At 38.6% G+C, this 15,381-nt stretch overlaps 1 protein-coding gene and 1 non-coding gene across 3 annotated transcripts in view; one reads left to right on the top strand and one right to left on the bottom strand.

Moving 5' to 3' along the window:
* SCP2 (sterol carrier protein 2) overlaps window positions 1-15,381 on the bottom strand; it is a 113,187-nt gene that overhangs the window by 55,272 nt on the left and 42,534 nt on the right. For both annotated transcript variants that reach the window (XM_032301599.1, XM_032301600.1), the window contains exon 7: window positions 3,943-4,006. In XM_032301599.1, coding sequence (XP_032157490.1) covers window positions 3,943-4,006 — 64 coding nt within the window. The remainder of the gene's footprint in view (window positions 1-3,942; window positions 4,007-15,381) is intronic.
* On the top strand, window positions 12,238-12,369 carry LOC116568378. The gene has a single exon (XR_004276587.1). It is a non-coding gene; the product is annotated as a small nucleolar RNA SNORA63 (small nucleolar RNA).

The raw sequence follows: 15,381 nt of genomic DNA on the forward strand, positions 1-15,381 counted from the left end.
AAAGGCAGATGCTTAATTGACTGAGCCACCAGGCACCACCACACTTGTATTTAAACAAGAAGCCTAGGATATGGAAAAGAGATGGTAAAGGGAATTATCAAAAGCAACTAAACCAAGAGATTATGACAACAATTAAGACAGGAAATGATAAGGGCCTATAGTAGGGAACTGGAAGTGAAATATGGAGAGAATAAATGATTTTAAGAGACAGTCACTAGGCTTCTGTTCATCCTCTACTCATCTGCAACTCATATGGGACACTGAGGAAGAAGGCAGAGTTAAGAATGACTTCTAACTGGGGTGCCTGGGTGTCTCAGTCAGTTAAGCATCCAACTCTAAATCTCAGCTCAAGTCCTTGATCTCTGGTTTGTGAGTTCAAGCCCCACATTGGCTCTACTCCCAGTGCTGGGCTCCACACCTGCACTGGGCTCCACATCCCACACTGGGCTCCACATGAGGTATGGAGCCTACATTTAAAAAAAAAAAATAGAAGAAGAATGACTTCTAGTTTTCTATAAATCGGAATATATTGATGTCATTCATGGAGAATACTGAAGGAAAAATAGGGTTGAGGGGAAATGATAAATTCTATATGGACATGTTGACTCTGAGGCACTTGTGGAACATCTAAGTAGAGACAACCAGGAGAAAGTTATAACTTTCATACATAAAATTATATACAGGTCTGATGACTCAAGAGGCATGAGCTATCCCTCATTCTATACTACTTATCACAGATTCTCACTGCCTTTAAATATCTTTATAATTTGTGAGAAAATATTTAAGAATAGTTTTGTAATTCAACCTTCTTAGAAATATGTAACAGGGTATCTATAATGACTGGTCAGCAAGCACAGGATTCTCTTTCTTCCTTAACCAAGCAAAACCTAGTGCAAGAAGTTAGCATCTGAAATTTCTGAGCAAAACCTAAAAGGCTATTCTTCAGTGTTTTAAAGAGTTTTATATGATGAAACTGACATCCAGAAATAACATCTGCCTAGTCAACCTAATTGAGTACTTATACTATGCAATAGAAGATTCATGGGGCAAGGAACTTATCTGCCTTGTTCACTGCTGTATCACTAGTAGCTAAAGAAATGTCTTGCACATAGTAGGCTACTGAATACCTAGCTGTTGAGTGAATGAAATTCCTTTAGAAGAATGCCACAATGAGTGAATATACGATGCCTATTTAGGCACAGTGATAAGTAAGAGAAAGACTAAGAAGATTTGAATCTCAAGGAAAGTTAAGAACTACTCCTTGGGGGCACCTGGGTGGCTCGGTCTATTAAGCATCTGCCTTTGGCTAGGTTCATGATCCCGGAATCCTGGGATCGAGTCCTACATTAGGTTCCCTGCCGGTGGAAAGTCTGCTTCTCCCTCTGACCCTTCCCCCATCATGCTTTCTCTCTCTCACTTTCTTCTCAAATAAATAAATAAAATCCTATTCAAAACAAAACTACTCCTTGGTGCCTCAAAGCCAAGAGACTGCAATGCTGTCAATTCCTCAATATGTTGGTATAGCTCCTTACTATTCAGGAAATCACAAATATTTTTAATGGTTTTCCAAGTTCTAAGGAAAAAGAATTCAGTTTTAGACCATTTTTATGGACTTAAGACTACTCATCCAAACTTTACTATTCAGTAACAGCAAAGTTTTATTGAACATATACTATGTTCCAATACCATCATCAAAGAAGAAAGACTTATAAAGAACTAGGTACGATAGTGTGATGTGTTACAATATAAGTATAGAGACAGGGCAACAAAACTCAAGAGGAAAAAAAATAGGCCCAGGAAGCTTTAAGAAGGCATTAAGAGGGAGCCCCTGGGTGGTACAGTCAGTTGAGTATCCAACTCTTGATTTCAGTTCAGGTTATGATCTCAGAGTCATAGGATCAAGCCCTGCATTGGGCTCTGAGCTCAGCAAGAAGTCTGCTAAAGTTTCTCCCTCTCCCTCCACCCCTCCCTGTACTTGTTTTCCCTCTCTCTCTCAAATAAGTAAATAAATCTTTAAAAAAAAAAAAAAAAGATGTTAAGAGAAGCAATGACATTTGGATTGGGGATTGATGGGTAAGTAGATATTCACCAAACAAAAGAAAGGCAAAAAGATATTCCAAGGAGAACTAACAGCCTAACTAAAAACACAAAAGTGAGTGCTATATACTATACTTGGGAAAAAACATGTAATCTGGTGAGGCTAGAGATTGGGAATAGCCAGAAGGTGGCAGGAAATAAGACTGGCAAAGTAGGGGCACTTCGATGGCTAAGTGGGTTGAGCCTCTGCCTTCAGCTCAGGTCGTGGTCTCAGGGTCCTGGGATCGAGCCCCACATCAGGCTCTCTGCTCAGTGGGGAGCCTGCTTCTCCCTCCCCTTCTGTCTGCCTCTCTGCCTACTTGTGATCTCTCTCTCTCTCTCTCTGTCAAATAAATGAATAATTTTTGTAAAAAAATAGGGGTGCCTGGGTGGCTCAGTGGGTTAAAGCCCCTGCCTTCAGCTCAGGTCATAATCCCAGGGTCGTGGGATGGAGCCTTTCATTTCTGCTCAGCAGGGAGTCTGCTTTCTCCTCTCTCTGCCTGCCTCTCTGCCTACTTGTGATCTCTGTCTGTCAAATAAATAAAGAAAAAAATCTTAAAAAAAAAAAATTAGGAGAATCAGGACACCTAACAGTAGCATGAAACATTAGAGATATGTGGTAATAATCCACTTGTGGTATAAAATATTTCTTGTCATGGTTTTATGTTTGGATATATGACAAAATTTGTTTAGTAGTTCAGAAACAATTTACTGAGCACCTATCATGTTCCAAGCTCTATGCTGAGCATTAAGAACAGGAAGAGATGGCTCTGGCCCTCACCAAGTTTACGATCTAGTAGGAGGAAATATAATCATTATTTTACCAATACTTAGAATGATCCTGTGCAAGTTGCTTCCTTTCTGTAAATCTCGTTTTCCTATCTATAAAATGAGAATAAAAATATCTACCTTATAGGGTCCTTGAGAGGATTAAATCAAAATGTATACAAAAATACCTAGCACAGGGGCACCCAGGTGGCTCAGTGGGTTAAAGCCTCTGCCTTCAGCTTGGGTCATGATCTCAGGGTCCTAGGATAGAGCCCTGCATCAGGCTCTCTGCTCAGCAGGGAGCCTGCTTCCTCCTCTCTCTGCCTGCCTCTGCCTATTTGTGATCTCTGTCTGTCAAATAAATAACTAAAATCTTAAAAAAAAAAAAAAAAAAACCTAGCACAGTGACACACAGTTGGGACTTAGTAAAGCTAGCTATTACTCTTTTACTGCCTAGTGGTATTCTTTTATAGAGGTTATAGCTAAGTGGCACTAATTCAATTGCCAGTGAACCAATTTTATTCAGCAACCATTAAATACAGGCTATAAGCCTGGCTTGCACTAAGCACGAGGGATTCAAAGACAAATAATCTGTAATACACAGGATGTAATTCTACTTCCGATCATTTAGGATATAAATAACCGTATTATTCTACCAGAGTAAGTGTTAATGATACTGACATAACTAAAACATTACTAAAGTAATAAAAATAATTTAATAGAAAGTAATTAAAATGGCTACTAATATGCATTTTATGAACATTTTAAGAAAAGTTTTAAGGACTAGTTTAAAATGATCACTGGTTATATTCAACTAAAATTATTTAATAAATTTCATTACTGCCGTTGTAATGTATGACCAATTACATCTTTAACACCAACCATTTGTATTCTTTCGTAAACTTAAAGGCGCTCTAAACATAAACAGACCCAAAACTAAAACTGTAGTCAAGAGTTTACCTGGGTACAAGCCTGAAAAACAATACATATTCTAGTTAATACCTTTGAGGTCTTACATTTGCTTTTTAAGTATAAAGTAACACATTACATAGCAAGATATCCCAGATTTTCACTATTTCATATTTCCTAAGTACTTACGGGTTGTTAACTGAATGTTTATGATTTTTCCATCCAATTTTTGCAAACTGTTCAACTGTTGTTCCTGTTGAGAAAACAAACATCTATTAGCGGGTCAATGCCTTCCTATTGCTTATTAACAAACATGGCAATGGAACTCAGTGTCCCGCCAAATATTTCTACCTTTTCCCTGGTATAAATGATCAATTTCAACACTGATCCCTCACATAAAAATTATTATTGAATCCACTAATAAGCATATGACATGAAAACAGTTCAAACTGGCCAATTCTACCTAGTATAACTAGAGTCCAATTTTAAAAACCAGAAAATATAGCCTGAGATTAACAGTGGATGTAAGGCAGGAAAGCACTGCCAGAAATCTTTCAAGGAATGTACCAAAGCTACCCAATACCCATAGATTAAATGAATTTTACAACTCACAGCCTCTAGGACCTGATCCTTCTCCTTCCTTATGATAAAGCAAAAGGGTCTTCAGAAAAGTTACAGCTTAACAAGAAATATTTGTTTTTAAATTCCTTAATAGAGGGCTTAAAGATTAGTGTCAAAAAAACAAAAGCATACATTAAGAAAGTAAAATATGAAAAAAATTTTTACTACTTTTTAAAAAAGATATTTTATTTATTCATTTGAGAGAGAAAGAGAGCACGAGCAAGAGAGCAAGAGTACAAGCAAGGAAGAGGGTCTGAGGGAGAAGGAAAAGCAGACCTACCCAGGGTTCATCCCAAGACCTCAGGATCATGACCTGAGCTGAAGGCAGATGCTTACCATGAGCCAACCAAGTGCTCCCCCAACACATTTTTTTTTCTACTTTTAAAAAGATAAAGCAGCATATGATAGATTTTGAATCCCACTTCAGGGCCAGAAAGGCCAAGGAAGGAGAAAGTCCACTGTAGGAGCTGATAAAGTTATGTTAATAACTTTGGCATAACTTATGCACAGGAAAATGAAGAGTCCCCATTTCTGCTTCATCTCTATCTTCTCTGGCAGGAGGATGATATTCAGAGCAGAAATAACATACATACAACTCAGCAAATCTTGAAGAAAGTAGAGTCCATACTAGTGATCTCATACCCATAAGAGTGATGATCAGGAGGAAGCCAAAATGGATTTAGTAAGAATAAGCCATAGCAGATTTATGTCTTGTTTTGATTGGTTTGACTAGTAGATCAGATGAAACACAGTATCTGTATATCAGTAAAACAATTAAAATTTTTAGGACATCTTTTGGGACAAGGTAAGGAAATACTACGGTGTGGGTTTTGGTTTTTCTTTTGTTTGGGGGGAGCAAACTTTGATGTCACTAAAAAAATGAGGGGGGACACCCAGGTGGCTCAGTTGATTAAGCTTCTGGCTTCAGCTCAGGTCATGCTCAGGTCATGATCCCAGGGTCATGACCCTGCTCAGCAGGGAGCCTGGTTTCCCTTTGCTTGCTGCACCCCCTTCTGTGTGCGCTCTCTCTCTCTCTCTCTCTCTCTGACAAATAAATAAATAAAATCTTTAAAAAATAATAAAAATTAAATAAAAATTTTAAAATGAGGGTCCTTTTGTCTAATAAGTTTAGATAATACTGGGCTAAACAAAGTTAAACATATTTCTTTATAGCAAGACATTCAGAGCCTTTACTATTATTACATGTATATTATGACTGTTTAAAAAGGGACTGACGGAAGACACCTGGGTGGCTCAGTTTGTTAAGCATCTGTCCTCGGCTCAGGTCATGATCCCAGAGTCCTGGGATCAAGTCCCACATCAGCCTCCTTGCTCAGCGGAGAGCCTGCTTCTCCCTTTCCCTCTGCCTGCTGCTCCCCATGCTTATGTGTTCTCTCTCTCTCTCTGACAAACAAATAAAATCTTTTAAAAAATAAATAAAAATAGAAAGTGGTTAAAAGATGATGCATCTCCCAACTTATCTGACCCATGTCACAGAGAATGTTATAAGGTTAACATCCCACAGAACACACTTGTAAAACCACCAGCATTGACTAATGTGCTGTAACCTGGAGAAAAGTCTCTAGTACTCTCCAGTAACCTGGAGAAAAGTCTCTAGTGCTAACCTTTAGCCTCAGCCATGCTCTGGCTAGTGTATCTACCAAAAATTGGATCAGAAAATTAAAGGTATGCTCATCAAACCTGAACCTGGGAAGGACTGCTAGAATGTTGAATCCAAATAGATTTCAACAAGGTTTATTAATGGGTTGGAGAGGAATGTAATTAGTTAAAGGACCCAATTCTATTTCTAGAACTCCAAAACAACCTGGGAAAAGGAAGAGCAACTATGAGAAAGGCTCTTGAGGTTCTATTTGACTACAGTGTGTTGCAACTACCGGAAAAGCTTACATGTGAACACAGTATCCTCAATGAGACCGGTTATAACGGCTCATGAAACAAGTAAAATGAGAAACAGTTAGGGATGCCTGGGTGGCTCAGTTGGTTAAGCAGCTGCCTTCGGCTCAGGTCATGTTCCCAGCATCCTGGGATCGAGTCCCACATCGGGCTCCTTGCTCGGCAGGGAGCCTGCTTCTCCCTCTGCCTCTGCCTGCCATTCTGTCTGCCTATGCTCGCTCTCTCTCTCTCTCTCTCTCTCTCTGATAAATAAATAAATAAATCTTTAAAAAAAAAATGAGAAACAGTTAAAGAGAAGTTAAGCACAACATCTCGCTGGCTCAAATATTTGAAGAGCTATAAGATGAAAGAGGCTCACGTCTTATGAGCCTCAGGAGACAGAAACAGGAGCATGGATGGAAACTACAGGGAGAGATCTGATTTCAACAATTGGAATCACCCAAAAAATGGAATGAGTGGCCTCTGTTGGTGGCAAGTTTCTTGTCACAAGAAGTACAAATGCTCTGTTGTCACATATTAGAAGATTTACAAGTAATTCATGCATGGATTGGTAGGAAGAGGGGCAACTGAACTGTACAAAAGCACTTGGCATAGTGTCTGATATAAGAGATATTCAATAACTGTTGATGTCTTTTCTTTTTTTCCTTACCCTGGAATCTAATTAATCTACATCCAATTAATCTATAACCCTTTAAAAAATATTCTGCCAATGGCTTACCATATCTTTATTAAACCTATGTACTAATGATGGGCTTGGTGACCACTGATCCTGAACTGCTAATTCAGATGTTTGGCTATTCAAAGGATACTCCTAGTATAAAAATAGTTCAACCTTCTTGAATCAAATTTTGAAGCCACAAAATACATGCTGATATATGCTGATTTAACAGCAGAATGTGAGCTACTACAAACATTTGTATCCATTCATGTTTAGTATACATTCACAAAGAACAATTTCAAATGACAATTTCAGAGCCCGTAATATTTTAGTTTATTAAAAATCTACTGGATGAAGAATAACATTTCCACTAAAGTACTGTACATTTATAACTCAAAGTTTGGGCTAGAAAATTATCCAAGTATTCTGAACAATATAAAACTTGAGGAAAGATATAAGCTTATAAACACACCAGGCACAGGATTTCCAGGTAGCTGAGGACAATGAAGGCTGCCTAAATCTCTTCTCTCTCCATATCCTCCAAAAACAACATAGAATGACAAGAACTGCACAAAACCATATCCTTCACAAAACTAGACAAGAGACTACTCATGCTCACTCTTTCTCTGGCTCTCAAAAATAAATAAAAATTTTAAAAATAAAATAAAATAAATAAATAAAACCACCACTGGGAAGAGAAAGACTCCCCCACGAATGTGAAAAGAGTGAACAATATTACTACAGATCAAAGCATGACTGCAGGGAAGGGTCTGAAAAGTACAGAGATTCAAGGTGGTAATCTTTGAAAAGCATAGCTATGGAAGAAAAAAGGGGGGAGGGCATGAAAAAAGAAAGGGAAAGGTATCCTTTGGCAGCTGGATAGTAAAAGAGGAAAGAGGCAAAGGGGGAAACCTTTAGGGTCTTGCAAGACAAAAAAGAAAGAGAGAGAAATCAGAGGACACACAACCCATTTTTCAAAAAAATCCACTACAGATATAAGACATTACTACCCTGACATAAGAGGGAGCCAAAGAACCAGGAATCACCCCATATCACAATGCAATAAAACTAAAAAGCATTTTTTTTTTAAAGATTTTATTTATTTACCAGAGAGAGATGGGGAGAGAGCGAGCACAGGCAGACAGAATGGCAGGCAGAGGCAGAGGGAGAAGCAGGCTCCCTGCCGAGCAAGGAGCCCGATGCGGGACTCGATCCCAGGACGCTGGGATCATGACCTGAGCCGAAGGCAGCTGCTTAACCAACTGAGCCACCCAGGCGTCCCTAAAAAGCATTTTTTTTAAAGATTGTATTTATTTATTTATTTGACAGAGGGAAAAAGACAGCAAGAGAGGGAACACAAGCAGGGGGAGGGGGAGAAGGAGAAGCAGGCTCCCCACTGATAGGGGAGCTGGATGCGGGGCTTGATCCCAACACCCCAGGATCATGACCTGAGCCAAAGGCAGACACTTAACAACTGAGCCACCCAGGCATCTCAAAACTAAAAATTATTAATAAATTTTAAAAATTAAGAGGTGCATGGGTGGTTCAGTCAGTTAAGCGTCTGACTTGATTTTGGCTGAGGTCATGATCTCAGTGTTGTGACACTGAGCCTCACATTGGGCTCCAAGCTGGCCATGGAGCCTGCTTAAGATTCTCTCTCCCCATCTTCCTCTGCCCCTCCCCACTGCTGCCACTGGCCCATATGCACACGCATGCTCTCTCTAAATAAATAAAGTAAAATAAAATAAGATAAAAGCACAATCAGCAATTTAAAAAATATTTCCATGAAACAACTCCTAGGTAAAGAATAAATTATTAAAGAAATGCAAATGGAAATTATAAAATTCACTGTAAACAATTCATATCACAATCAATGTGATATGTTTAAAGCAGCAATCAGGAAAACACACAGCACTAAACACAAGAAAGAAAGAGTGATAAAATGTAATATTATTTGGCAATGAAGAGAAATAATGTCCTTGTACATGCTATGCATGAATGAACTGGGAAGACATTATACTAAGTGAAAGAATCCAGTCACAAGGCCACATATTATGATTCCATTTAAATAAAATGTCCAGAATATGCAAATCCATAATAACAGAAGGCAGACTAGTGGCTGCCAAGTGCCTGAGAGGAGTAGATAATGGAGAGGAACACTAATGGGTATGAGGCTTCCTTTTGGGGTGATGAAAATGTTCTGAGATTAGGTAGCGGTAATGGTTGCACAACTCTGAATATAATAAAAATCACTGAGTTGTACACTTCAAAAGAGTGACTTTAATGGGATGTGAATTATATCTCAATGAAGTTGTCATTAAAAAGAAAGAAAATGTATTAGATTTCCAACTCAAAAACTAGAAAAACAACTGAAGTAAACTAAAAGAAAGTACAAGGAAGATATAAGCAGAAATTAATTTGGTAAAGAATAAAAAGAGTAGACATAATCAAGGTCTTGTTATTTTAAAAATTTACAAATAGGCAAACTACTACTAATTTAATTTTTAAAAGGAGAAAACATGAATACACAAAAAATAAAAAGTAACAAGAGAAGGGCACCTGGGTGGCTCAGATGATTGAGCCTTGGTTGGTTTGGTTTCAGCTGGTTGACTTTGGTTGACTTGGTTTCAGCTCAGGTCCTAATCTCGGAGTCTTGGGATAGAGCTCTGAGATATGTTCACCATTCAGTGGGGAGTCTGCTTGAGATTCTCTCCCTCCTCCTCTCCCTCTACCCTTCCCCTGCTCATGCTTGCACACTCTCTCTCTCTCAAATAAATAAATCAATCTTAAAAAAAAAAATAGCAAGAGGAAAATACCATTGAAATAGAAACAAGTTTTAAAATTGTAAAAGACTACTTTTCTGACTTCTGTATAAAGATTTGGAAATCTAAATGAAATGGATAATTTCCTAGAGATATACAGACTGCCCCAAATGACCTCACTAAAAATAAGATATTGAAACATATAGAAATATATAGGGGCGCCTGGGTGGCACAGTCATTAAGTGGCTGCCTTCGACTCAGGTCATGATTCCAGGGTCCTAGGATCGAGGCCTGCATCAGGCTCCCTGCTCAGAGGGGAAACTGCTTCTCCCTCTCCCACTCTGCCTGCTTGTGTGCCCTCTCTCGCTGTATCTTTCTCTGTCAAATAAACAAAATCCTTAAAAATAAATAAAAATTAAAAATAAAAGCAATACTAAAAGCAACTAAAAATTGGGTCTGCTTTAAACAGAAACATAAATAGATAGATATTAATTACCAAGCAACTACCAAAAAGAAAAAGAGAGAAAAATAGGCCAAGATGGTTTCACAGGGAATTCTACCAAACCTACAAAGTATTGTAGTCCCAATACTCTACAAACTGTATCAGAGCATTAAAAGTAAAGAAAGTCTTCCTATTTCTTTTTATAAGGGAAGTATAAAATTAATACAACTTGGTATTAAAACAAGGGAAAAAGATAAAGACAAAGGAAAAAAAGAAAATTGTACATCAATATCACTTACAAATATTGATTTAAAGTACTACATAAGGGCGCCTGGGTGGCTCAGTGGGTTAAGCCACTGCCTTTGGCTCGGGTCGTGATCTCAGGGTCCTGGGATCGAGTCCCGCATCGGGCTCTCTGCTCAGCGGGGAGCCTGCTTCCTCCTCTCTCTCTGCCTGCCTCTCTGCCTACTTGTGTTCTCTGTCAAATAAATAAATAAAATCTTTAAAAAAAATAAAATAAAAATAAAAATAAAGTACTACATAAAATAAAATAGTGACAGAATCTAATCCCCCACACACAAAAATCAATACATCATGACCAAGTGTCATTCATTTCAGATATGCAAAGTTGGTTCAATATCAGCAATCCATTAATAAAATATTCTTTTTTTTTTTTTAAAGATTTTATTTATTTATTTGACAGAGAGAAATTACAAGTACACTGAGAGGCAGGCAGAGAGAGAGAGAGAAGGAAGCAGGCTCCCTGCTGAGCAGAGAGCCCGATGCGGGACTCGATCCCAGGACCCTGAGATCATGACCTGAGCCGAAGGCAGCGGCTTAACCCACTGAGCAACCCAGGCGCCCCAAAATATTCTAATAATATATCTAAATGAGGGACATAATGCAATTAATTCAACAGGTGCTGGAAAAAGCCTTTAACAAAATATAATTTCCCATTCCTAAAAAATAAGAAAACAACTAAAAAAAATAACTGATGAATACTTTCTGAACACAACAAAATTATATATGTATATATATACACACACATATATTTATGAGCCTGAAGCCAGCAGCCAGAATCTTATTTAATGGGGTAATAACATCTCCCATAATGGATTATTATAAGGATTGATTAAGATAATAAGACAATATAGGTATGGAAATTCATCCATTCATTCAACAAATATTTATTTACATATGCTAGGGACTATAGAAGAGAAAGGAAAAAACAAACAAACCAACTTTCTTCTGTCCAGATTACATGCCAAGCACTGTACTAAGCTGGGTATATTGAAAGTAAACAAAATAGACAGGGATCCTGCTTTCATGGAATTTACAGAATAATGAGGAAGACAAAAATTAAACAAATAAAAACACACAACATATATATGAATGTAAATATTGCCAGATGCTATGAAAGAAAGCAATACGGGGCTATCTATGAGCAAGAATAACAGGAAGACCTACTTCAATTTGAATGGTCTAGGACAGTCTTTCTTTGAAGATTAATTAATTACAGAACACCTGTTTTGTGCCAAGCACTGATCTTAGTAACAGTCACTGAATAGGGAATAAAACAAAATTCAGTGGCCTTATAGAACTTAGATTCTGGCTAGAAGAGACGGTCAATAGAGAAAAAATACGTGTGCCAAATTTTTGTAAGTGTTCTATAAAATAGTAAAGCAGGAGACAGAGGATAGGGAGTTCTGGGAAAGAGGGTGATGAAAGAAGCAGATGACAATGTTGAAGCAAAGACCTGATGGAGTAAGCACTGATGGGATCTTAGGGTAGAGAATTCCAGAAGTGGAAACAGCAAGGCTGCCTGAAGTAGGAATGTGCTTACTGTTCTCAAAAACAGAAAGGATAATGTGGCTAGAGTACAATGGTGAAAGAACAAAATGGTAAGAGATGAGGTCAGAAAGCTACAGAGGGTGGGAGACCAGAGAGTGTAGAAGGTTGTAGCTGTAAGTTTCAATGTTTGTAGCTAAGTTTGTAGCTAAGTTTCAATCTGAGTGTGATGAGAACACATGGAGAATTTTGAGCAAAGGAGTGAAATGATCTGGCTTATATTTTAAACACACCATCTGAAGGAGGATTTAGATTATAATACAGCTATTAAGTACTGCGTTGTCCTTCCCACTGCTTAAAATAAAGTTGTTTCTTAACTACACCTCTCTGTTATACTCCTATAGCAGCCAGGGATGGTTGGTCACATACATGTCAATAAAATTAAATATTGAGGGGCGCCTGGGTGGCTCAGTGGGTTAAAGCCTCTGCCTTCGGCTCAGGTCATGATCCCAGAGTCCTGGGATCGAGCCCCACATCGGGCTATCTGCTAAGCGGGAAGCCTGCTTCCTCCTCTCTCTCTCTGCCTACTTGTGATTTCTGTCTGTCAAATAAATAAATAAAATCTTAAAAAAAAATTAAATATTGATTTGACTGGTGATTTTTGAATTAAAAAACAAAACAAACAAAACACTGCTCTGGCTATAAAGTACAGATTTGCCTACAGAGATACACAAGCAAAAGCAGAAAAACCAATTAGGACTTCTACAAGCCAGGTAAGAAATGATAGTGGCATGCACTGTAGAATAAGTGTGTACAAGTGAGAAACAGATACTGAAAAATGAGTGAAAAGGTTTGCCAATACAGTGAATGTCAAGTTCAAGTAGAATCAAAAACAGCTTCAAGGTTTTTGGACAAAGGTCCTAGAAAGATGGAATTACCATTTACTGAATGGGGAAAACTTAGGAAGAATAGAGGGAAAAGGGGGAGTTCAGGGAAAGAATTAGGACTTCAGTTTTAGACATACTAAATTTGAGATGCCAATTAGACATCCAAGTAGAGATACTTTTGTAAAGTGTTGGAGATATGAGACAAGTTGTTGTGTGTGTTTGTTTTTTTTAAGACCTAAAAGATGGGGGTGCCTGGGTGGCTTAGTCAGTTAAGCATCTGACTCTTGATCTCAGCTCAGTTCTTGATCTTGGGGTTGTGAATTCAAGCCCCATCTTGGGCTCCATGCTGGGCATGGAACCTACTTTAAAAAAAAAAAAAAAAAGGAGGGGGGCATCTGGGTAGCTCAGTGCGTTAAGCCTCTGCTTTTGACTCAGGTCATGATCTCAGGGTCCTGAGCTCTCTGCTCTCTGCTCAGTGGGGAGCCTGCTTCCCTTTCTCTCTCTGCCTGCCTCTCTGCCTACTTATGATGGGTCTCTGTCAAATAAATAAACAAAATCTTTGGGGGGGGGGGGGGAAGGATGAGGACAGATGACCGTGAAAGAATGGAGTAAAGAGCAGTGTAGCCAAAGGGAAGGGAATATGAGACTCTAAGGCAGAAAAATGTTTGGCTTACTGAAGAGACAGAAAAAAGGCCAGTGTGCTTAAACCCAGGAGACTATACAACCAGGATGAAAACAATAAGAAATTATTTTTTTTAAATACAGAGTCTCCTTATTCTACAATAACAAATGATACATATTTTGGTACCTAAATGGTACAGACTATGTCCCTGACGAAACTCATATGTTGAAGCCCTAACCCTCAATGTAATGGTATTTGGAAATGGGACTCCTTGGAGGTAATTAGAGTAGATGAGGTCATGAGGGTGAGAACTTCCTGATGGGTTAGTGCCCTTCTCTTTTTAAAAAGGAGAAGAGAGGGGCACCTGGGTGGCTCAGTGGGTTAAGCCTCTGCCTTCGGCTCAGGTCATGATCTCAGGGTCCTGGGATCGAGCCCCATGTCGGGTTCACTGCTCAGCAAGGAGCCTGCTTCCCCAATTCTCTCTCTGCCTGCCTCTCTGACTACTTGTCTCTCTCTGTCAAATAAATAAATAAAATCTTAAAAAAAATAAAAAATAAAAAGGAGAAGCGAAAGATGTTTCCTTCTCTCACTCTGTCTCTCTCATTCTCTCTCTCTGCACCCACACAAAAAAAGAGGTCATTTAAGTATACATGAGAGGGCAGCAAACCAAAAAAGCTATCTTGCACCTTGATCTTGGACTTCTCAGCCTCTAGAATTGTGAGAAATGAATTTTTGTTATTTGAGCTACCCAGTCTGTGGTATTTTGCTAGAGCAGCCTGAGCAGACTAATATACTGGAATTGGGGTTACACTAAACAAAAATGTAAAATATGTGAATGGCTTTGGAACAGAAGATGGTTATAAGGAAACTGCTAGTGATAGCCTAAAGTGCTTTAAATAAACTATTAATAGAAGCCTCCAGATCCTTTGAGGATGCTAGTGGTGAAGGTTTGCAAAATGATAAAACCTTACTGAGGACGGGAGGAAAGGAGAGCCTTGCCACAATAGGAGCAGAAATTATAATAACTATTATCTGCAGTTATGTGAAAATTAGATAAGGAAAATATTGAAGGTGCCACATGGTTTCTTCTTGCGTTTATAGGAAAAAATCTATATTGCTATATTGAGGAAAGGGCTATTAAATAAAAAGAACTCAGGACTTGATGGTCTTGAAAATTCAAGTTTCCCAAAATGGGAAAAGATGCTAAAATTAAGAAGTAGCATTTGAGCAAAGATCAAATCCAGGGCACTGCCAGGAAAAAATGATCCAAAGATGAGGCCCAGGGTATGACAAATCTTTTGTTAAAGATCTCAGATCAGAAGTGATGCCTCAGGGGCGCCTGGGTGGCTCAGTGGGTTAAAGCCTCTGCCTTCAGCTCAGGTCATGATCCCAGGGTCCTGGGATGGAGCCCCATGTCAGTCTCTCTGCTCAGCAGGGAGCCTGCTTCCTCTGTCTCTCTCTGCCTGCCTCTCTGCCTACTTGTGATCTCTGTCTGTCAAATAAATAAATAAAATCTTAAAAAAAAAAAGTGATTCCTCAGAATATAGTTTGAATAGAAAAAAGCCCTCTAAAGAGGAAAAGCCTCTGCCTCACAAAACCTCTATCAAAGAACTACAAGGAAGCTTAAGAATGTTGTCCCTCAGCCATCTCAGAAAGGACCCAAGGAAGAGAGCTTATCTCAAAGGCATTTGCAGGTGTAGCTTTTTATTTAATGGAGTGACCCAAGGAGATTCACATGAGACCCACAAAATTCTTAAGATAAAAATAATCTACATAGAGGATTCTTGGGTATTAACATTCTATTTTTCACCTGGTAGGTGGTTTTGGTCACAGTGAGGAGCTGAGAATTCAGCAGGCTGTACATTTATGTTTTGTGCACTTCTCTGTATTGAGTTTTAATGCTCAGCAATGAGAAAATTTTTTTAAAACTTCGT

Source organism: Mustela erminea, chromosome 10 (assembly GCF_009829155.1).
Source record: "Mustela erminea isolate mMusErm1 chromosome 10, mMusErm1.Pri, whole genome shotgun sequence".
NCBI classification, from domain to species: domain Eukaryota; kingdom Metazoa; phylum Chordata; class Mammalia; order Carnivora; family Mustelidae; genus Mustela; species Mustela erminea.